The sequence below is a fragment of the Bombina bombina genome, chromosome 2 (assembly GCF_027579735.1).
Source record: "Bombina bombina isolate aBomBom1 chromosome 2, aBomBom1.pri, whole genome shotgun sequence".
Classification (NCBI taxonomy): Eukaryota; Metazoa; Chordata; class Amphibia; order Anura; family Bombinatoridae; genus Bombina; species Bombina bombina.
Genome location: NC_069500.1, coordinates 94,238,386 through 94,262,729, shown reverse-complemented (window position 1 = coordinate 94,262,729; position 24,344 = coordinate 94,238,386). Strand labels below are relative to the sequence as shown.

At 35.8% G+C, this 24,344-nt stretch overlaps 1 protein-coding gene across 3 annotated transcripts in view; it reads right to left on the bottom strand.

The window, feature by feature from the left end:
- The window catches only part of NPR3 (natriuretic peptide receptor 3), a 222,792-nt gene extending 198,921 nt beyond the window's left edge, over positions 1–23,871 (bottom strand). For 2 of the 3 annotated variants that reach the window (XM_053701180.1, XM_053701181.1), the window contains exon 1: positions 21,487–22,374. In XM_053701180.1, the coding sequence (XP_053557155.1) occupies positions 21,487–22,162 (676 nt within the window). In that variant the 5' untranslated portion in view covers positions 22,163–22,374. Of the gene's footprint in view, positions 1–21,486; positions 22,375–23,533 lie in introns of those variants that run through there. The other variant, XM_053701182.1, reaches the window with a different exon arrangement.
- Between the last annotated feature and the right edge of the window lie 473 nt (positions 23,872–24,344).

The window sequence follows — 24,344 nt, the reverse complement described above, 5'->3', positions numbered from 1 at the left end:
GCTGTTAAGCAGTTAAAACAATCGCAACAGCTTTGGAAACATGTTTGGAACTCAGTTGTAAATGTATGTGTGTGAAATGTTTGCTTGACTGTTTTGTTATAGAATATTAGTTTCACTGAATAGAACGAACAGCAACTTAGAAGCTTCGCAGGCAGCCAGATCTGGGGTCTGTGGGTGTTACAGAGGAATGAGCACGTTTTTTTCAACTCAACTTTGTCCAAGTATTTGGAATCCATAAAGACTCTATTGTCCCTGTGCTAACACTTTGCTCACGCACGTGGAGTTATTTAAGAGTCAGCACTAATTGCCTGAAATTCATGTCTGTCAAAAGATCTGAGATAAGGAGGCAGTCGGCAGAAGATTAAATACAAGGTAATTACAGAGGTAAAATGTATATCTCTATAACACTATGTGTTATGCAAAACTGGGGAATGGTAAATAAAGGGATTATCTATCTTTATAAGAAATAACATTTTTGGTGTTTACTATCCCTTTAAGGTTCTCATTTAAATAAAGAGTAACCGCTGTGTAGTCAGTCTTTCAAAATAACAGGCACCTGAGGACTTGTCATCTCACATAAACTGCACTATCAATATAAAAAACACACAGACATCCAGAGGAACACACAATGCATCCCATATGTTTACAATCACAAAAAGCAGACGCCTTCAGACATTATCAGGAAACAACAATAATTGCTGCTTATCAGTTAGTCCATACCAGAGATTATGCACTTGCACAGCTTTCCTGCACAAATATGGTGTCAGGTTTTTCTGTACAACAACACTTTGGCTTCCATCTTGGAAACCCTGTCCCCATTAATTTAAATTAATGCACTTTCCATAAACTGAGTTTTCTTTTGCAATGGTGGGGGGGGGGGGTCATAGAGGGACCGGATTTGATGCAGATAGAACCCAGGCACCACTGGACCCCCTGTAGGAATGCCACTTCTGACTGAAGGGCCAGAAAGGACCCCAAGATATGTGGGTCCTTTCTCAACTGAGACATCTGAATCTCAAAGGGACAGGACACTAGTAAACCCAAAATTCCATTTTACAGATTGACACAAGGGGGACAATATGAAAGTACAGACAACAGGCTGGCCCTAGATGACTAGACACATGCAGACCTCAAGAACAGTGCATACCCTTTACTTACCCAGGTGTGAGGTGGTCTGAAGCTGCCACAGATCCATACTTCACTGAATACAAATTCATCAGACAATTGGCTCTACAGGAAGATATTTAGTAGCAGTCAGCCATTGTGAGGAGGATCATTTTGATGTAATTTTGGGGCGGCGGGACTGGCCTTGTGCTCCCAGATACAGCAAGGCAGTGAGAGCCCTGCAATAGGCACAAATAATAATGCTAGTCACAGGGCCAGGGTTAAAGCAACCAGCACCCGCCCACAACTAGCCGCGGCCTACTGGGCAAATGCCCTGTATGCCTTACGCTTAGTCAGAGCCTGCTTGTTCCAGTGGAGCATCAGCAGAATTGTATGTAAATGTGTCAATATCCACTCTCACATTTACTTATATTTTACAAAGTAGCTGGTAATTTCCCTATCTTAATATCTGCAATTAATAAGTCAAAGGTAAAAAGTATATGTTTCTGGGAACAGGGAAACATGCTGTTTAGCGGTTATCTTTATACTTTGCTCACTAGCGCAAATGTCGTATTTTAGGATTTTTTTTTTTTAATGTAGCCACACTTGAAAACACAATATTTGAAGCGGTTTAATACAGTAAAGCGATACTCGCTCTTTGTCACAGTCACATGTCACAAGCTCAGTGCCATCATAATCAATTGAGTCGCATCTGTCTGCTCACTTGTTGGTGCATAGAATGAGTTCCACAGTCAAGGATAGCGGCAATACAAAAAAACCTTTAATACAAAAACACTTTCTATAAAACAGTCCACATGAAAGGAAAAAATTACAGAAAAATAAAAATCAGACAATTTAAAGTAATAGTGAATAAATCAAACACTTCCGGGCATCACAAGGCGGTGAGGTAAAAAAAGACTTACAGGGGGGCAAAACCCACAAAAAAACAAAAAAGTGAGCCCACAGCTCACAACGGCACACAGTAGTTTTTCGCAAAGGCAAAAAAATGCAGACATGTTTCATGTGAGTCTGCCACACTTGCTCACTGATGCCTCAGCTAAAACCTCTATTTAAAGAGGCATAATCCAATTACCTAACAATTAAAAATCAATTACATACAATTAAAAACAACTTACCAAAAGATTAACTACTACCTGCTTATTAAATTATGAATTGGAATGGTGTTTGCCACAGCGTTAGGACAAGATACCTCACTAGAAACACAAGTAAATAAAAGCTGATGTCCTAAATTCTATGTACATATATGTATAAACATATTTCTTGTATTCTATAGACACATGTTTTTTGTCTTTTGGCTACTAGTATGTATAGGTTAATTAATAGTTTAATATAGTTTAATTTAATTTTAGTATAATAGTTAGGGTAGGTTAAAGGGCCATAATACCCAAATGTTTAAACACTTGAAAGTGATGCAGCATAGCTGTAAAAAGCTGTCTAGAAAATATCACCTGAACATCTCTATGTAAAAAAGAAAGATATTTTACCTCAAAAGTTCCTCAGTAGCCACCTCCCATTGTAAAGGACTTCTAAGCAGCATTTTAGTGTGTCTGTCCTGGGACAGCTGAAAGGATGAGCATCGTGCACTCTCATATTATTTCCCTATTCAGCTTACTATGAAATCTCATGAGAGTTAAGTCAAATCTCATGAGATCACAGTAAAAGTTCATGACCTCAGCACTGCTGATGCTGATTGGCTGCTGTTCATTTCTTAATTTTTTTAATTTTTTTACCTGCAGCTGGGAACAGCTGAGTATAACTTTTTACACAGCACTTACTCTGCTGAGCTGAGGAAATTGTGAGGTAAAATATCTTCCTTTTTTATATAGAGATGCTCAGGTGATATTTTCCTGTCAGCTTTTTACAGTTATACTGCATCAGTTTCAAGTCATTTAGCATATGAGTATTATGTCCCTTTAATTAATAGGTTAATATAGTTTAATTTAATTCTAAAGGTAAGTTTAAATTTATTATACGATAGGGATGTTGTAATTTTAATGTAAAGTTAGTGGGCTGTTAGATTAAGGGGTTAATAGCTTAATTTAGTTTATAGCGATGTGGGGGGCTGGCGGTTTAGGAGTTAATAGGTTTAGTAAGTGGTAGTGATGTGGGAAGCCAGGGGTTTAGGGGTTAATACTTTTATTTAGTTGCGGTGGGGTCCGGGAGCGGCGGAATAGGGGTTAATACTTTTATTTAGTTGCGGTGGGGTCCGGGAGCGGCGGAATAGAGGTTAATACATTTTATTAAGGTTGCAGCGATGTCGGGCGGCAGATTAGGGGTGTTTAGACTCAGGGCTTATGTCAGGGTGTAAACGTTACTGGTTTTCTAACATAGAAATCAATGGAATATCTGGCAGCATCGAACATAAGCTTTCACTGCTTTCAGACTCCCATTGATTCCTATGGCATCCGCGGCTTCCAGGGTGGCGGATTGAAAACCAGGTACGCTGGGCCGGAATAGCCGCGAGCGTACCGGTTAACTATTTAATAACTTTGAAAAAGTGTCAAATAGTGACGAATGTGTATTCGGAACATCTGTAATGACGTAAGCATCGATCTGTGTCGGATTGAGACCGGCGGATCGTATGTTACGTCACAGATTTCAAATTTTGCTGGTCTGTAGGCTTTGATAACTAGGTTGAATCAAGCTCGCCACAATTATGCTGTGGAATTCTAGCGTATTTCAGGTTTACGGCTTGATAAATATCCCCCTTGGTATATTTATTCCTTAGATGTCAAATATTTGTGCAGCTAACTCCACACTTTCTATCCCCCACTTGCATACAGTACTCTGGGTATCTGGGTAGGTACGTAAACCCCAGAGGCTAAATTTGCGGTTTCCCTTGACAAATACCGTGCTTGATATACTTTTCTTTTCTTTAGCGACCTGTTACAATACTGATAGAGGTTATGTTAATACTTCAGTAGAGTTGGGAAGATATTATGAGAGCAGGGACTATATTATCTCGATATAACACAAATCTTGCAGGGGGATTTTAGGTACTTGAAAATGGAAACCTTTTAATTACCCTTTTTGTCTGTACTGGAGTCTGGCGCCAGCCCAAGGGCCCTGGTGGAGCCGGATCCTGAACATTGTATATTGTGCCATGGTCCCAAGATGTAAGTAAGCCTCCCCTATGCAACTCTATGTATTAATAATCTTGCTTCCCTGCTACTGGTCATACACTTTTTTTTTTTCTATTCCCTCTGTCCCAATGTTACATTTTCTAATAATTTTTATTTTATATATACTAATACTACATATACTTTAAATGTTTTTACACAAATATTATATATGTTGGCATATATACTGTTCAGTCGGAAGTTAATTAACACTCTCAAGTTATATACATTTCTGAAGATTTTTTTATATTTTGATGTACATTAGTGATTTTTCATGTATTGATGAATATGTTCTTCAATCTGAAATATATACTGTTAGGTGTGAATTTACTTAATACTCTCAAGTTATATATAAATATAAATATATATATATATATATATATATATATATATATATACTGATGTGCATTTCTCTATGCCTTTAAAGAACATTGGTGTTTATTCATTTAGTGACAAATATACTACTCAATCCGAAGCGTATTAATGTTCCTAAGCACTATGTAATTTTCTATATATTGTCTTAAAATGATATAATGCCTGTGAAAAACTTGTACTCTTTTAAAAACATACATATGCTATATAATAATAGCTTCTGTAAACCTTTTTTCCCTCTTTATCCTGTATTATTTGAAAATCTCAATAAAAACTATTTAAAAAAAAAATCAAATACAAAACAACATTCCATGTATGGTACGGATTCATTATATATAAAAGGTAAAAGAAGTTTACTTTGTCAAAAGGAACATTTAAGCCTCACCATATATTCAATATATACTTAGAGCGATAGGAAAGACAAAATTAAACTTGCATGATTCCAATATCCAGTCATTTAAAGACACTTTTAAATTCACTTTTATTTTCAAATGTGCTTTGTTCTTTTCGTATCCCTTGTTGAAAAAGAATAGGCACATAGCCTACATTAGTGGGAGTTGCTGCTAATTGGTGCCTGTACACATTCGTCTTTTGTGATTGGCTGACGAAATGTGTTCATATTGCTGTCAGTAGTGCAATGCTGTTCCTTCAGCAAAAGAGAACAAAGAAAATTTGATCATGGAAGTAAATTGGAAAGCTGTTAAAAATTGTATGTTCTATCTAAATCATGAAAGAAATGTTTGGGGTTTCCTGTCCCTTTAAGTGGAAGTTTATGTTTGTGCTCTCAGATAAACATGCTAGTGTTTGTTCGTTTTCTTTTTTTATCTAGATTGTTTATTTAATTTGCTTTTTTTATGTTTAGCAAAATTAAACTATAATTAGCTGCAAATTGTGAAGAATCATGTTCATAAAGTTCAGAGAAATTTAGAGTAACGTTTTGAAAGGATATGGAGCCAACAATTAAACAAAAATCTCTTTCCAATTTAGTTTTATTACCAAATTTGCTTTGTTATCTTAGTATCTGTTTTTGAAGAGCAATACCTAGGTAGGACGGTGCACATGCTTTGAGCACGATTTTGCAACAGCGTTGCAGCAATGTTTGTAATAATGTTGTACATTGTAGTGAAAACTAGTACCTAGTGCTCAATGTGTGTAACATTGTTAAAAAGATTGCCTACCTAGGTTTATTCTTCAACAAATTGTACAAATCTATGTGCTTGTTGAAATCCTTATGATCTTTTAAGCACATTGTTGATTTTTATAATAGGATAAGACATTTGCAAATCTAGAGCAGTCCAGGAATAACCATCCACACTGTACTGTAAAATATGTTTCCAAATGTTTTAAAATGACTTGTTCTACTTAATGCAGAACATTAAAAATATGGGAAATTGTTCAGTGGTGTTTATGCTTGTATTTGAAATAGCTGATTTGTTCATTAAATAGCCCATTTAAATAGGCTTATCCAGTGGAAAGAGCAGACCTGCTTATATTATCTCTTTTTGTACTCAGAATGTATAGGTATTAAAATACTAATTAAGGCTGGGGGAACAAACCCATCTATTTGAGATACAAAAATATCTATTTTTTACTACTTTACGGGGGGTGGGGGGTTACTTTATGCTGCTATCTCTTTTCTAGAGAGCATATAAGCATACTCAAATTTTCAGTATAGATGGTGGTTTCAACAGGGAAAAGCAGATATTTCAAATGACAACATAAAGGTAGAGGATCTGTTTGCAAACAAGTTTATACAGTACAGAATTTAAATGGATCATTGGGAACACATTGAAGGGGAGAAAAATTACAGTACAGTCCTTTATTTTTTTTTACTTAGACATGACTAATCTATTGTGGCCAAACAATTGCTTGTGCCATAATATTACCTCATGAGTCATTTCAGAATTCTGTTTTCCCACCATTTCTATGGGGAATATCCTCCACAGCTGGACAGCATCTTAAAAATAAATAAACTTAAAGTAGTAACGAGTGCTACTACAACAAGCCAGCAGCAGCATTTATGTATATATGTCCCACAAAGAAGGCACTCTCTGGTATTAATATTAAAAGCTTTACTAAACTTCACACCAAAACATAACATTGTTTAGTAAAGCTTTTGACATTAATACCGGAGAGTGACTTCTTTTTGGGACATTAGCACCAAGTTTGAACCTTTCACACCTTTAGGGAAATATCAATATTGCAGGTGGACATTGCATTGATATAAAAAAAATACCTATGCTCAAGAACTATCTTGAGCAATGCCACACCCTGCTCTCACGCAACCAATTGTGCAAGAGCAGAGCAGACCATGTCAATCACTTCAAACAAGTGCCAGGATGACTTCTTTCCCTACCCCTGAGGAGGTGGAGCGACTAAAGAAGCAATTTATGCAGAACTGGGCACGTCATTAAGGATATTTTTATCCCAGTAATAGCATGGGTCTCGCTGCTAGGAGGCATTCAACTATAGCACCTGTGCCAATTAAATCCTTAGATTAAAAAACGACAGCCGATGTATAAGAGGTTACATTTGTGGTTGCAGGATCCCTTGTGCATGCCTGCACAGTAAAGCCTCACAGCTGTGAATGCAGCTTGATAAATTTTCCCTTAGAATAATGGTTTTAATCGCACCAGTCACATGCATTTATTAATGTGTTGGGGTTTTTTCATTAAAGGGCTAAAATAGTCGAAAAATGATATGCTGTATTTGTTAAAGCATATAATGTTCAGACTATGTACCCTACACTACTGTGTGTTTAACCTCTGCAAAGGGGTTAAAACACAGTGGAAGTGCCGCTCAGGACCCGAGGAGCACTAATGGCCCTGAGCAGAAACCGCTATTAATTCAATCAGCAGCGCTAGTTACACATCAGAGACATGAGAACGAATTAGAGAATATCATGTATTTACTATCATGGTCCTATAAATGGACTTTTCGGAAGAGATTACCTATGCGGCGTAAGATCACCTTGCACATTGGGTGAACCACCAACCCCCCACATCGCAAAGTATTAACCTAATAACTAAGCCCCCTAGCCTAACACCCCTAAGTTACAGTACTTGCATAGTCAGTGCAAGGTTTGCTGCACCTGCCTATGTGTGGCAAGGTGGAATCACAGAAAATTTTCTCCATTCTGTGTGCGTATGTCCTTGCGCTGAATATGTGATACCGACTTGCAACATCGGTTCTATGTTAGTTCTATGTTAGTTTATGGGAGTAAAAAATGCGGCCGACGGGTTTTGCGCCTGACGCCACACATGTGATCGGGCCCTTCATTTATAATTTTCAGATAACTGCAATGAAAAAACAAAAAAGTATTTTTTTTGGTTTTTTTTGTTGTTATTTGTTTCTTTACAATTGTTCTAATCTAAAAGCACATATCTAAAATGTATAGCCAAGATTATTGCTGACAACTATTTGCGCATTTTTATTATTACAATCTTTCAAAGCAAAGTTATGACAACTGCATATCCTTAAAGCAAACATCAGCAGTAACTCAGTACAACAGTTTATTGTGATCTGTGCATAGAATACTACTTTTGTTTACTTCATATACAACCCAATCCTTCTGATCTGTTCATTTTAATATTAAAAACAGCTTTTAATAGTGGTTTGGCAAGTAATAATATTATGATTTTCTTTTAATGACATATATCCAGAGATTTATTATACAAAAATATGCATGTAGTCAATCAAGCTTAGTATGTTTTATTAAAAAGATTCCAGTTTGGTCTTATGGGAATACTGAATAGATTAATCATAGTTCATAGTCTTACAATATAGCAGCAAAAATCCTTAGGATTTATCAATGAAAATATCCTGCTGTTGCAAAGGTTAAATGTAATATATCCAGAGCACAAATTAATTAGTTTCCCATATCTTAATGTGAAATGGATATGTTTGGATTTGATCCTTTCGTTGCTACAGGGACATTTAAAAAATAATGCTAAATATTGCACTATGAGTAGATTTATGCGTTCTCATATACACTACATACAATGTAGTCCTTAAACATTGTATAGGATTTATTGTATGATTTGGGAACTAATGCATTTGGGGATATTATATGATAAGAAATAACACGTTTTAGTTTGCAAAAATTACATGTAGGCACAATCAATACCACTTAACCCCTCCTCCCCCCCCCAACATCGAATTCCCGGTGGTTTCCTGCTCTGGAGCTTGACATAAAAGAGCATTTGGAGCATTAAATAATAGAATATTGCTTGTTGCACACAACTGTTTAACCCTGCAAAGGGGATAAATGTGTAATTAAAGTTAAAGCAGCAATTCTCTACTGGGAGCTAGCTGAACACATCTGATGGACCAATGGCAAAAGGCATATATAAGGTAAAACAAGATACACAGAAGGCAATCAAGTGCCAAACTGGTATCTGTAAGAGGCACCAAATATAAAAAGATGATGTATTGGTAAAATATATATATATATATATATATATATATATATATATATAAAAAGAGTAATAAAGTAATATATATATAAAATAGAGTAACAAAGTAACAAGTTAATATGCCTTAATGGAATATGCAGTGGGTCTAATAGACCAGAATATATAGTGATCTCTAACGTTATTTACAAAGCAATAAACAAAATCAATAGCATATAACAATCAAGGACACATCTGTTGCATATACATCAGATTGATAAATATAAGATACAAGAGTCCAGAGATAAAAAAGGAGTGTAATCCTGATATTGAACTTATCCAATACCAAGGCAGAGTCCACGGCTTTAGGCAGCTCCTCTAGTGTGTCACGCCACGGCACAGGATAAGAAGGTCTAGAATACAAAAGAGGGTGCCACATAGTGCAAATCAGGCTGGAGAACCAAATAGTATGGGTACAGATGAAATGCTACTCACGTGATAAAAAGCACAATTGTGCGGTACAGGCAGGCCGGAACCAATGAGTCGTCCGGCAGACTCCTAGGCACACCTGGAACAGATGGTATCCTCGTCCCACCAAAGGGAGTCCAGAGATACTCCTGATTGCCACAGTAGATGTTAGGCCACGGTCAGCAATAGACCAGCCCTTATAGGTACACAATGACAAGATGGTAAAATCCAAAGAAAAGGTGAAATCCAAAAGAAGGTGCAGCAGCGAGATGACATGTAATAAAAATTATTTTATTAAAAGGGTTAAAACAACAGCACTGTTTCCTCAGCCTGATGGGAAGAAGATATCATCTGTTCCAGGTGTGCCTAGGAGTCTGCCGGACGGCTCATTGGTTCCGGCCTGCCTGTACCGCACAATTGTGCTTTTTATCATGTGAGTAGGATTTTATCTGTACCCATACTATTTGGTTTTCCAGCCTGATTTGCACTATGTGGCACCCTCTATTTTTTGTATTCTAAAAGGCATATATGCATAGCTACCCATCAGCATTGCACTACTAGGAGCTAGCTACTGATTGGTCGTTATGCATACATGTCTTTTGTCATTGTTATTGATTATTTAGGTATGCTTTTCAACCAAGGATACCAAAATAACAAATCTGATACTAGAAGTAAAGAAAAGTGTCTTAAAATTGCATGTTCTTTCTGAAACACAACATTTAAAGGGATATTAAACAGTTTGTTTGTTATTGTAATAAAAAAAAGCACTAAGCAGAGGCTTATACTTAATAGTTAATAGAAATCATTGCAATATGTACTATTCATTTAATTAAATGGATTGTACCTTTTATTTTATTTTTTAAACTTTATTTATGTAGTGTCCATTACTTCCTTTCACAGGCTGTGGTCTCTACAGGAAGCTTATCTAGCATGATGTCATAAAACATTCATCATTGGTTTAGTATTAAGTGAACAGACTAGAGAAACAGGGAGTCAGATTCGCTCATGCTCAGATAAGGCAGAATACAAGTTAAGTTTCAAAAAAGCTCCATGTTTACTTTGATTTAACATATTTATTTTTACAAAAGGAGCACTGTTTAATATACCTTTAATTTTGACGTTCATGTCAATTTAAACACATCGAGTTTGGATACAAATTGCTCTTGGTTTTTCTATATCTAAATCTAGGTCAGTATTCTGAGTAAGTTTTTCTAGTGATCACAACCCAAAAATTTTTTATACGGCTGTTAATACCCTCAAGTATGAAATCTTTATCTCCCTAAAACAACATATTTTTTTTGTTAATCTACCAATTTTGTAATCTAAAAAATAAATGTGCTGGAATTAGGAACTAGCAAAATGTTACATAGATGTTCCCGTATTGTTGAGCTACACTGGAGGAAATCTTGGAGTTCTGCTGACTTTCTTTACTATAAATTCATCTTGAAGTCTTACTATTCTGCCCTTAATCTATATAAGCAACATTACTTCTCCACTCTTATCTCTACTATTTCTTCAAACCCAAAACGTCTGTTCTCCACATTCAATACTCTTCTCCGCCCACCCCCACCTGTCACCACAACTTTTCTCTCAGCTCAAGATTTTGCAAGCTACTTCAACAACAAAATAAACTCCATCAGAAATTAAATCAGCTCTCAACACACTAGCGGTCTCCCACCCCCTCAAAAGCTCAAAAGTTCACAATTATTCAAAACACACATAGCCATAAATTTAGCTCTTTTGCCCCTGTTACAGAGAAAGAAATGTCTGCCCTTATACTATCCTCTCACCTCACTACCTGTCCCCTCGACCCCACCCCCTCACAACTACTCCCCTCCCTCGCTTCTACCCTTACCCCTACACACATCTTCAACCTCTCGATCAGCACTGGTATAGTTCCCACATCTCTTAAACTTGCATTAGTCACACCTATCCTCAAAAAAACTCTCGATCCAAGCTCCCCATCCAACTACCACCCTATTTCCCTACTCCCTCTTGCTTTAAAGTTTCTTGAAAAACTAGTATATGCACGTCTATCCCATTTCCTTACATTAATTTCCCTCCTTGATCCACTGCAGTCTGGATTTCGCCCCCTTCACTTAACAGAGACAGCAATTGTTAAGGTTACCAACGACCTACTTACAGCAAAATCCAAAGACCACTTCTCTCTACTTATCCTCCTTGATCTGTCTTCAGCCTTTGATACTGTCGACCACCCTCTTTTGCTCCATACCCTCCAATCCTTCGTCATCTGTGACACAGCTCTCTCTTGGTTCTCTTCCTATCTGTCTAACCGTACCTTTAGCGTAGCCTTCTCTGGGGCATCCTCTGTCCCGTTACCTCTTTCTGTTGGGGTACCACAAGGCTCTGTCCTTGGTCCCCTTCTCTTCTCAATCTACACTTCCTCATTAGGTTCCTTAATAAAGTCCCACAGGTTTCACTATCATCTGTATGCTGACTGTACCAAAATCTACCCTTTTGCACCAGAACTATCTCCTTCCTTGCTAACCCGTGTCACTAACTGTCTCTCTCATATCTCATCTTAGATGTCCTCTCACTATCTCAAGATAAATCTCTCCAAAACTGAGCTCCTTATTACCCCCTTCTTCCAAACTCTCCACACCCCATGTCTATAACTGTTGATAACTCCATCATTACCCCAACCTCACATGTCCAATGTCTTGGGGTCACACTTGACTTAGATCTTTCTTTCACTCTTCACATTCAGTCCTTGGCTAAAGCCTGACGCTTTCACATTAAAAACATCGCTAAAATCAGACATTTCCTTACACAAGACACAACTAAGATTTTAATCCACTCTCTCATCCTTTCCCACCTGGACTACTGCAACTATATCCTCTCTGGTCTCCCTAGCTGCCGCCTTGCTCCTTTACAATCCATAATGAATGCCTCTGCCAGGCTCATCTTCCTTACACGTCGCTCTTCCTCTGCCGCACCTCTCTGCCAATCCCTTCACTGGCTTCCTCTTGCCTCCAGGATTAAACACAAAATTCTCACTCTGACTTATAAAGCCCTCAATTGCATTGCTCCCCCCTACATCTCAGGGATACTGTCCCTCCCGACCCCTTCGCTCCACTCATGATCTCCTACTCTCCTCCTCTCTTGTTACCTCTTCACACTCCCGTTTACAAGATTTCTACAGACTGGCTCCCATCTTGTGGAACTCTCTGCCTCGCTCCACAAGACTCTCCCCTAGTTTTAAAAGCTTCAAGTGCTCCCTGAAGACTCTACTATTCAGGGACACATACAACCTACACTAACTTTCCTATCTCCACTGCTATCCCCTAAAACCCCATAGCATGTAAGTCTTTGAACATAGCTGTTTGTAGTTCACCTTCATAAGAGCTGACTACAACAGTGCAACTCTCGGTAGGACCCTCTACCCATTTGATCCCTGTAATTGTTTTTATATACCACCTATGTTCATAGCACTGCAGAACCTGATAGCGCTCTACAAATACCTGATAATAATAAAATTTCAGAGGTTTAGCAATTACATTGCAGGTTGAATGGTCTGTCGGTTAAATGAACCCTATAAATAGTGTTCAGTAATGCATTATGCAGATATGTGACATGTGCAATTAACCTGTTGTGCTCCAAACCATAGTGATATATGTATGTATCATTAAACAGACAGTATACAGCAATTTTCATATAACTACATGTAATAGACACTAATATAAAGAAGACTATACACAGATAATGATATAACAATCCAGTATAAAACCTTTTAAAAACTTACTTAGAAGCTCCCAATTTAGCACTGTTGATGAGGATAGCTGTAACACACAGTGAAAGGGGCTGGGTAAACACAATTAGCAGATACTTTGAATACTGGTGCACAGCCTTCACAGGATATGTGCGTATGCCACAGGAAAAAGAGTGATAAAAAATTTTCTCATGGAAGAATATTGCAAAAATGCTTCCATTTCAAATTGAAATGCATTTATGATTATTTTAATTTTGACCTTTCTATCCCTTGAAATATAAGAAGTACAAGCTTGGAGAATTTAGACAAATTCACAATTGATGGTGAATGTCTGCACAGAGCAAGTTTACAGATTTCTGTTGTACTGTACTTTTCATCATAATTTAATGAGTATATTTGTAATATGAAATGGTTTTATAATTTGCAATATGTAAAATAATATATTGAAATAAAAATGAATTTATCTGGCAATATATTTAATAAAAAAAAACTTATTTCACTAATGAAAGAGTGGTAAGACAAATGTTTGTGAAGGTGATACCATACCCTGTTTAGAGAATACTATTTCATTTAATAATGTTTGTTTACAATTGAACTTAATATGAAAAAGTACATAAAATGTATGTGTAAACATTTTATGAATAAAATGAAAAAATTAAAAGTAATATTAATAACACAAATGCTGTTGTTTTGAACTAAAAATGTAAGAGGGACAGTACAACTTACATTTTTATCCCCTATAATTTGCTCCCAATTATCCATTTTGTCCTGCTGGAGTGTATTAAATTGTTTACAAATAGCTCATTCTACTTTAGTCATTTACAGTATCTGATTTTGCCTGTGCTCTTCCAACCTATAATACTTCCGTATAGGCTGTAGAAAAGCTGTTTAAATATAGCCAGCAAAAGAAATTACACTCCCAGTAGGATGTGGAAGAAATAAGCAATAAAATTTTACTTTTCAATTGTTCTAAGTATTGGGCCTTGGTTTACAGAGATAATATAAAATATGTAAGTACAGAAAACAATCAAATAAAGACATCTGATTTCCCTGCAAGCTCAACCCATTTTGATGGGTTGTGGATTCAAAGAACAAAACAGCTATTTCATATACAAAATAAGCCTAAAGATGCAATTTCTCATACATTTTATCCTGTGAAGCTAATATAACAAGCCATTGGAAACACATTAAAAGGACCAGTCAACACAGTAGATTTGCATAATCAGCAAATGCAAGATAACAAGACAATGCAATAGCACTTCAAATGAGTAGTAGTTTTTTTTCTGATAATTTTAAAAATGATGTCTATTTCCACTCCCCTTGTATCATGTGACAGCCATCAGCCAATCACAAATGCATACAGGAACCATGTGACAGCCATCAGCTAATCACAACTGCATACACGTTTATTCTGCACATGCTCAATAGGAGCTGGTGACCCAAAAAGTTTATAAAATAAAAAGAATGTGCACATTTTGTTAATGGAATTAAAGGGACAGTCAACCCAAAAATAGTTTTATATCTATAAAGTTGCCATTGATCGTTTTTTACAAATATAGCACAGTTTTTACAGATATTCCGTTTGCAAGTAAAATCACTTACTTTACCGCCGCTGTCGTTTAAAAATGTCCATCTGGCTCTGTCCCTTTTTCATCATCCGTGACATCATGATCTTCTTCTGATACCTGTAATTTTCTAACTTACTCGTAACCGGCATTGGCGCATGCGCAATGTGCCTATGCTACTATTGGGGAACTTTATCAGACCGGAAGAAGCAGGCTTTTTTTTTTTTTTTTTAAAGCTGCCAGCTGGAATACAGTGATAAAAAAAAAACAACAGACCCACGTAACTAGAGGGATACTTGTCATTAGAAATGCAGCAGGAAACCAACATGGGGAGTGACTTGCACTTGTCGTGGTTGTGTTGGTACTGGGTTAGGAGTGCTTTTTTTCTCCTCTCATCTCCCTGCTGCCGCCTTCTCCTGTCACACATATAAAACACATAAGTAGGATTGTTATGCTATGATTTTAAGGCTGCAGTCTTGTTTGTATATGGGCTAACTAATGGGCTAACTAATGAACTATATTTATGAGGCGGAATGGTGTTTGTACATAATACAGACGCTTTCTATTCCTCTTGTACTCAGACTTGTTGTTTGTCCACAGTTCTACTCAAATAGAAGCCTAGTACACAATACTTTTAACATGAGTAAGCATGATTTACATGAAGATTTGTGCAAGTATGTGGATAAAGACTTGGGGCATATTTATCAAACTCCGAATGGAGCTTGATGCCCTGTGTTTCTGGCGAGCCTGCAGGCTCGCCAGAAACAGCAGTTATGAAGCAGCGGTCACAAAGACCGCTGCTCCTTAACCTGTCGATCGGGTTTATTGACACCCCCTGCTGGCGGCCTATTGGCCACGAGTCTGCAGGGGGCGGCGTTGCACCAGCAGCTCTTGAGTATTGCTCGCCGCATTCAGCGAGGTGTGTCGGACCTGATCTGCACTGTCGGATCAGGTCCAACAGACCTTGATAAATTGGGGCCTTGGTGTCTAATGCATGTGGACTCTGATCAGATGACAAGCAAATGTGTTTACCAAAGTTGTTCCAAGAAATCAAGGGTTAAATAACAACAGTGGGTGAATCAAAAGCTTGCTTTGAATTCATTATTTAACCCTTGATTTCTTGGAACAACTTTGCTCTGAAAAAGTTCCCCAAAAGTAGAATAGGCGCATGCCGGTTACGAATATCAGAAGAAGATCATGATGTCATGGATGATGGAAAAGGGGCAGAGCCAGATGGACATTTTCAAACGACAGCGGCGGTAAAGTAAGTGATTTTACTTGCAAACAGAATATCTGTAAAAACAATCTATGGCAACTTTATAGATATAAGTTAAAACTATTTTTGGGTTGACTGTCCCTTTAAATTGGAAAGTTGTTTAAAAGTACATGCTCTATCTGAATAATGAAAGTTTAATTTTGGCTTGAGTGTCCCTTTAAAGGGACACTCGAGTCAAAATGAAACTTTGTAATATGTCAGAACTTTGAAATTTGAAGTTTAGACTAAGTGCTATTACATTGTCTTTTTATCATTAATTTGTTGATTATGCAACTCTACTGTATTTACTGGTCCTTTAAAGAGACATAAAAAAAGTTGGATAGAGACAAAATATAATAATATGTACTTTAATTACTTTACCTGCAAATTTATACTGCAGTGCCTCACCATTAAACCCTTTCTTTTTAGTTTCTGAATTGTAAAGCTCTATCTATGTTTATTGTTCTTTTGGTAGAATGCAAAAATGCATAGGCATTATCTGCTGGAGCATGCCTAGGAGTTGTGAACTGTTAAAATACAATGTCTGTGTCTAAACACTGATAAAAGGGCTGGAGTTGGCTTGTCCAGGCAGCTTAGCTATGTAATTCATTTGGCTTATTTTTTTAAATGATTTTAAAATACTTGCCAGCATTTTTTAAAAAAAAAATTGCAAACTATATTTAATTATCTTAACCTGTTTTATGTCTCTTTTAGGAAAAAATAATTGTACAGTACATTGTCCCTTTAACTGCTACAATAATTAACAACCATATTACATAGTGTACACATTTGCTATACAGATTTTTTACTCTTTAGACACAAATAACCAATTTACTTTTAACAAAAGCCTTATAATAAAAACTAAATAATTACAAACATAGTATTATTTTTAAATATATGACTCACACACCTGCTTGCGTATCTACACTCACCATCACTCAGAACACTAGAGAGAATTGTAACAGAGCATTCGACAAAATGAATACCCTCAGTAAATCCCATTAAAGAGACAGTCTACACCAGAATTTGTATTGTTTTAAAAGATAGATAATCCCTTTATTACCCATTCCCTAGATTTGCATAACCAACACAGTTATATTAATATACTTTTTACCTCTGTGATGACCTTGTATCTAAGCCTCTGCAGACTGCTCCCTTAGTTCAGTTCTTTTGACAGACTTGCATTTTAGCACGTGCAAACCAGACCTCACTGCAAAAAGCTCCCAAGTATGATCAACACAGAAACATGTCCACATTACTCGTGAAAATATATTCTTTATTTCAAGGTAACATGTACAAAAACAGACTGCAACCCGAAACATTGCAGTCTGTTTTTTAGACTGCAATGTTTTGGGTTGCAGTCTGTTGCAGTCTGTTTATGTAAGTTACCTTGAAATAAAGAATATATTTTCAAGAGTGTTGTGGGTAAATTGCTGTGTTACGCATTTTAGCCAATCAGTGCTGGCTCCCTGGAACTTCTTGTGTGTGAGAGCACAGTGTTATTTATATGACACACATGAACTAACACCCTCTAGTGGTGAAAAACTGTCAAAATGCCCTGAGAGAAGAGGCAACCTTCAAGGGCTTAGAAATTAGCATATAAACCTCATAGGTTTAGCTTTCAACTAAAAATACCAAAAGAACAAAGCAAAATTGGTGATAAAAGTAAATTGTAAAATTGTTTAAAATGACGTGCCCCATCTGAATCATGAAAGTTTATTTTGGACTAGACTGTCCCTTTAACTGTAAGAAATCTCTAAAAAAAAATGTGGGCTCACGTTAACTTTAATACTCTGGCAACGTTTTGTTTTTTTACCAAAATGTCCCCTTAGGCAAAATTACTTTATTTTGCGTTTCCACTTGTTCTGCAAGTCAAAAACAATTTGGAATTAAAGGGACAGTAAACACCTTGTCATTAATTAATTAATTAATTAATTAATTAATTTATGTTGCCTTGTTATCAGCCATGTCTAAACATGTTTATAACACATTAACCTCTTGTTTATTGCAGTTGATTTTTTTCAATAGCCAAACTCCACCAAACAGTTGCCCTATTTGGATGAACCAATCTGGGATTGAGTGTGCAGACAACAAGACTAGTCATGGTTATTAAAGGACCACTAAACACAGTAGAATAGCATTATTAGTAAATAATAATAAAAAGACAATGCAAAAGCACTTTGTTTGAATCTGAAATGAGTAGTAGATTTCTTTGACAAATTTTAAAGTTATATTTTCCCTCCCACTGAATCATGTGACAGCCATCAGCCAATCACAAAATGCATACACGTTTATATTGTGAATCTTGCACATGCTCAGTAGGATCTGGTGCCTCAGAAAGTGTACTTATAAAGACTGTGCACGTTTAGATAATGGAAGTGAAATGGAAAGTTGTTTAACATTGTATGGTCTATCTGAATCATAAAAGTTTAATTTTGTCTTGAGTGTCCCTTTCAGTTAGTATAAAGCAAACTGTTTTTCAATTCTTATCTGTTAAAATCAGCTAGGGGATGTTATGTAGCAGGGTTAGCTCTGAGAATCAACAATTAGAAACTCCACAATTTTCAGAATTAAGTTACATGAAATTGGGCAAAATAAATCATGAAAGTATAATGCACAGTTGTAATAATTAAACATTTTATATTCAAATCACAAGGTGTTTAATGTACTTTTAATTAAATGCATGGATGGTTTGAGTGTATCTCAGGATGTCTTGATAAGCAGCTATATTTTACATTACGCAATATTATAGTATTATTTTACAAACAATACACTGACATTTTCTAATCCCTTCCCAATTACAACGGAAAAATATTACCCTATTTTTTTCTCCCCTTTAATTGATCCATTTTACCTGCTGGATTGTATTAAACTGTTTACAAATAGCTTATTTTCCTTTATATCGGTATTTGAAATAGTTGTTTTTGCCTGTAGTTTCCCTACCTATACAGATAGTTTCTATACTATAGTATAGGCTATAGAAAAGCTGTGAAAACACAGCCAGCAGACAAAATTACTATACCAGTGGGGTGTGAGAGAGATAAAGTTGTAAAAAAAAAAGTATTGTATAGAGACAGAAGTGGGAAAGGGGAGCATTTAAATGATAAGATAAGGATGTCTGATCACTCTACAAGCTTAGCATATTTTGATGGGTTGTGGTTTCAAAAAGTAAATCCAGCTCTTTTGTTTATAAAAAGAAACATAAAGGAACAATTTCTCATAAAACAAGTAATTGGGAACACATTAAGGGGAAACCAGTTTTAAAGTACACTGTTCTTTTAAGCTTAGTGTTGTAATTGAGTAAAGCACCCGAACAAAAAAATAAAAATGGCAAGTCAGTATGATCTACTGGTGCAAGATATGGAGCACCAGAGCAGACAATGACATGTTAAATTCTAAGAGTCAGTTCTACAAATGTAATAAATGAATCTGGGAGGGGATGTATTTACAAAGGGTGGCAATAAATCCATGCAATTTGTGCCAAAACATTAAAGCACATTTTTTTAGCAACAAAGCAAAGAATATGCATAAAAACAATACCCCCCCCCCCCCTGCACTGGAATTGTTGCAACAGAAGCACAAAAACTAGGAGGAAGTAGTACAGAGAAAAGGGCAAACAAGTGATAATTGTACAGCTGTGTTGCCTTATTGCACTGCACTTTAATACATTTGGAATGCAGATAGTGAAGACTGGTAAAATAGCAGCGTGCTAAAGTTCACCAGAGACAAGGCTATTTTCTGCATACTAAGGCTTACTAACAATGTACCAACTAAATACATCATGAAAACCACCTTTATAAATGATTTGTTCCATCATATAATATTATTTCCCTGAAGAAATTACACATGAGACTGAATTTAATCCAAACAACGATATTGCAGCATTTTCCCAAAGAGCAATGGGGGGTGTAGGATATTATGGTTCAAAGTTCTTGTAATAGACTTTAATCAAACTTGTCTTCTATATTTCTGCCTAAACGTCTTAACTAAGTTAGTAACAAAAGTGATACATTGCAGAGTATATCGATGTAATCTGTAATGTATAATAATTATTAGCAACAATATTGCAAAAGGTTTCTGCAGAGGTACAGCAGATTAATGCCTGGGCAAAGGCTATATCACTAATAAGACCTTTGCTCCAATATTGTTCCTGGTGCAGCTGCCTTTTCTGTTGTTTTTTTGTATGAATAAAGCATTTAGAACTGTAAAATAAGTAACATAATATGCAGGGAGTTAAGCTGAGATGTTATGAAAAAAATGTCATAAGGTTCATATTTTCATGTTTTGGCTGTCTGCAATAACTGGGATTGCACAGATGCCTTGCAAGTTATTGTCCAAAGGCTTGTGCCTAATCCTCTATTAAAAAATGTACCTATTGGGCATTCTATATATGTAACAGAATGAATATTCTGATGATTCCAAAAACAAGTGGAGTAGAATGCAATAACCCCCTGCAGTCAAAGCATAATAATTACTATAACTTATATATGTGACCAGTGTAGCGATACAGGTCACTCACTGGAGAGCACATGTTTTATTTTAAATATATATATATATATATATATATATATATATATATATATATATATATATATATATATATAAAATCAGCAAGAGACTGCAGAAACCATATTAAAGTAGCTTGAAAATTACATTTAAATCCTTAAAGGGAGACCCAATTGGAATCCACATGGATGCCTTTCAGTTTTGAATAGAAGCATGTTTGTAATATACATGTATTAGCAAAAATGCTTCTAATAAAAGCTATAGCTGTTTCAAAAGTGTATTTAAGTATGCACCGTGCACCAGCATTTTAAACACAACACTTGCTCAGAGAGCCCAATGTGCTTGTATCATCTGGTAATTGCTCAATTTGTTAATTGATGATATGATACAAGCCCCACTGGCGTCCTGAGCAGCTGCAGTATTTAAAATGCTGTTGCACTGAGAATATCTAGCTATGCTTCACATGCAGGTGCAGAGAAAAAAAATGTTCACACTAAAACAGTGATACCTTTTACTAGAAGCATTTTTGCAAATTCATGTATATTGCAAATATTTTTCTATGCAAAGATGTCATTCATCGATGTGCAGTTCAATATTGATTGGAAATCCCTTTAATGTCTTATGTATGTAATTGATAAGCTTGTATTTGCACAACAACATAAAATAAAACTTGATATTAATTTTAGAAGAAACATTATATATCTCACTTGTAAACTTATTTATACAAATGATATCCCCTTAAACTCCCATTTAAGTTTAATTTAATATACAATATGAAAAAATGCTCACAGTACACTAATATACTAGTAAGGTTTTCAACTTTGTAATCTAACCATATTTAGGAGTGAAGATGAATTTATAGTCTCACATTTCTACAATTAATGCTAAGTTTATCAATTTCAGCACTTTTATCCATTCCTGACGCAATCAATCCTGGTAAAGTTGTGTCACTCACCTCTTTCTTTATTTTTGATGGACATCACGATTTCATCAGCATCTAAATGTGAGGTCTCTTCAAAGCTATAGATGGACATGTGATAACCTTCTGCAGAAAAGGCTTCATGGACCCCTTCCATAGTAAAATAGCAGTTCCTTTCCATTTTGTTATCACTGTACACCAACATAGCTCTGTTCCAGTTGTGGTAACGAAACATGGCAAGAAACATCTCTCCCATCTTGGAGTAGGCAGGAGATATTCTGGTTAAGTGTGAGTATTCACTTTCTTTCAGCTTGAAACCATTGGCAAGTGCTCCAGCCGAGATCATTGGGATGTTCCAGTGGGATGCAAGCCTGGCCACAGGAGCTGCTGCGTATTCGCATGCAGGACCAAGGATCACATCAGGTTTCTGCTGTTGGATGGCTGTGTCAACTAAACCGAACAGTGCCAGGTTGCCACACTCTGAGTCCTTATATTGGACATTGAAACGTAAGCCTGGCAGAAGTGTCTCATTCTCCTGTATGGATTTCACTGCATACTCAATAGCAGGTTTGACCCTATTCAATGAAAACATATAGGAATTATTCTTAGGTAAAAGCACTAACATGTTCACTTTGTCTTCATCCAGTGGGTTGCTTTTGGCTATAATAACCAAAGTCACCATGGAAATGCTAAACAATAAAAATGATGACATTCTTCAAAATATACTTATGTGTGCTGCAACTAATTCCCTTGGGATTCCTTGATCTAGGTAGAGAATAAAAAGTTGTTACAAATGTAACATTTAATAATATGCAATTACAAGCAGTTCTAGTATTTAGGGTGCTCTAAGGTAACAGCCTACACTCTCTCATTGATAGAGCATCTCCTGTTTGATCTTATTAATTCTCCTTGTTCCTTAGCATATCCTCTGTTTAAATAGTGTGGCAGCCAAGCCTGTTACCACACATGGTGCACTGAGGAAGAGGGTTTTTTTTCAAGTTACTCATTAACATTCCTGCGTCATTTCTCAGATATCCGCCCATTTCTTAAAGCTACAGATTCCATAGGCTACTACACTGAGTATTGTTTGCAACCCCAAAAAAAAGGATAAAGCATCCAGTCTGTCTGTTTCATGGACAGAGTGAGAAAGAGGATGTGTGTTTATTATATATGTATGCATGTGTATGTAATTATATATATATATATATATATATATATATATATATATATATATGTGTGTGTTTATGTATGTATGCATAGGTATTGTGTGTTTGTTTGTGTCTGTATGTATGTGTGTATGTATGCATATTAATATATGTGTGTGTCTGTATGTATATGTGTTTGTGTGTATGCATATACATATAAATATAGATGTGTGTCTCTGTATGTATATATATATATATATATATATATATATATGTGTGTGTATGTATGAATATGTGTGTGTATATATATATATATATATATATATATATATATATATATATATATATATATATATATATATATATATATATATATATATATATATATATATGAGTGTGTGTATGTATTTATGCATGTATATATGTTTGGGTATGTGTATAAATGTTATATATATATATATATATATATATATATATATATATATATATATCAATTCATATATGTGCATGTAGGTATGGTGTATATATATATATATATATATATATATATACACACACACGTTATATGTTAATATGATTTAATATTTCATAATGTATCTATTCTTGTACTTGATGTGTAAATATACATTTACAATACACACATAACATAAACATGTTATAAGTATTTTTTCACTAACAAATTATAGAACAATGCACCTGTTGTTTATATCTTACATGTATTTACTCTGAGTAAACTACCCTGTCTTGGCTGGAGTGTTAATCTGTAATGTATTAACCCCTTGGCTGCCAAAAGGGGCTCACACATTATCAGATTGCTATGCCAATTTAAACGCATTTCTGATGCCATCAATACCATCAATAAAATGATAACGATAGTGCATTTATTTACAATTAAACTAATTCTAATTATAAAAAAACAAATCAGTGAATTTACTCACTGGGCTGGCTTGGACTCCTTGCAGGTCCTGGTATTTCTCAGCCTGAGTTACAGAGAGCTGTTCTGCTGTGCATGATAACGGTGTGGAAAATTCTTTGGGAGCACTTTTCACACTCTTGTCTAATGAAGTTGGAATGAGGAGTCTGAATAGCACTCAGCACTCTCTGTCACTGGGTTAGAGGGGGAAAAATAAAACCCAGAATGGAATTTTGATGTAATGTCAAGAAAAAACAAGTAAACAAAAACAAACACTTGGCTTTGTTTCAAAAGGAATCCCTACAAAAAGGTGAATGTTAGCCTGAATAATCATGCTAGGAACTGACTGAAGGTCTTGTTTCCCTGGTGGATTTCACTGGAGAGATATAGGAGGAGCTGGAGAGTACAGTGTATGCAGTCATTTCTAAATGCAGGCTCCCTCAATGTTACACAGCTTCTACTGTGCAAGGCTACATGCATGGAGAGCACCAGGGGTTTCATTTATTTGTAATGATCTGAATTAAATACTGATTGTGTCTGCTTATAGACTACAATGGGTTTGTGAGTAACTGTGCACATGCAGATTACATGTATACATAAGTATGTTAAACAGGGACAGTAAACACACTGATATGTTAATATGAAATGTTTAGATATGCCTAGTAAACAACTCTCTAATATACTTTCATTATTTATTTTGCCCCAATTTCATGTAATTTAGATCTGAAAATTGTGGAATTTCTCATTCCCAGAGCTGCTGACTTATCAAGGCTAACCCTGCTGCATGTTTTTTCCTAATTGACTTCAGCAGATAACAACTGCAAAACAATTATACT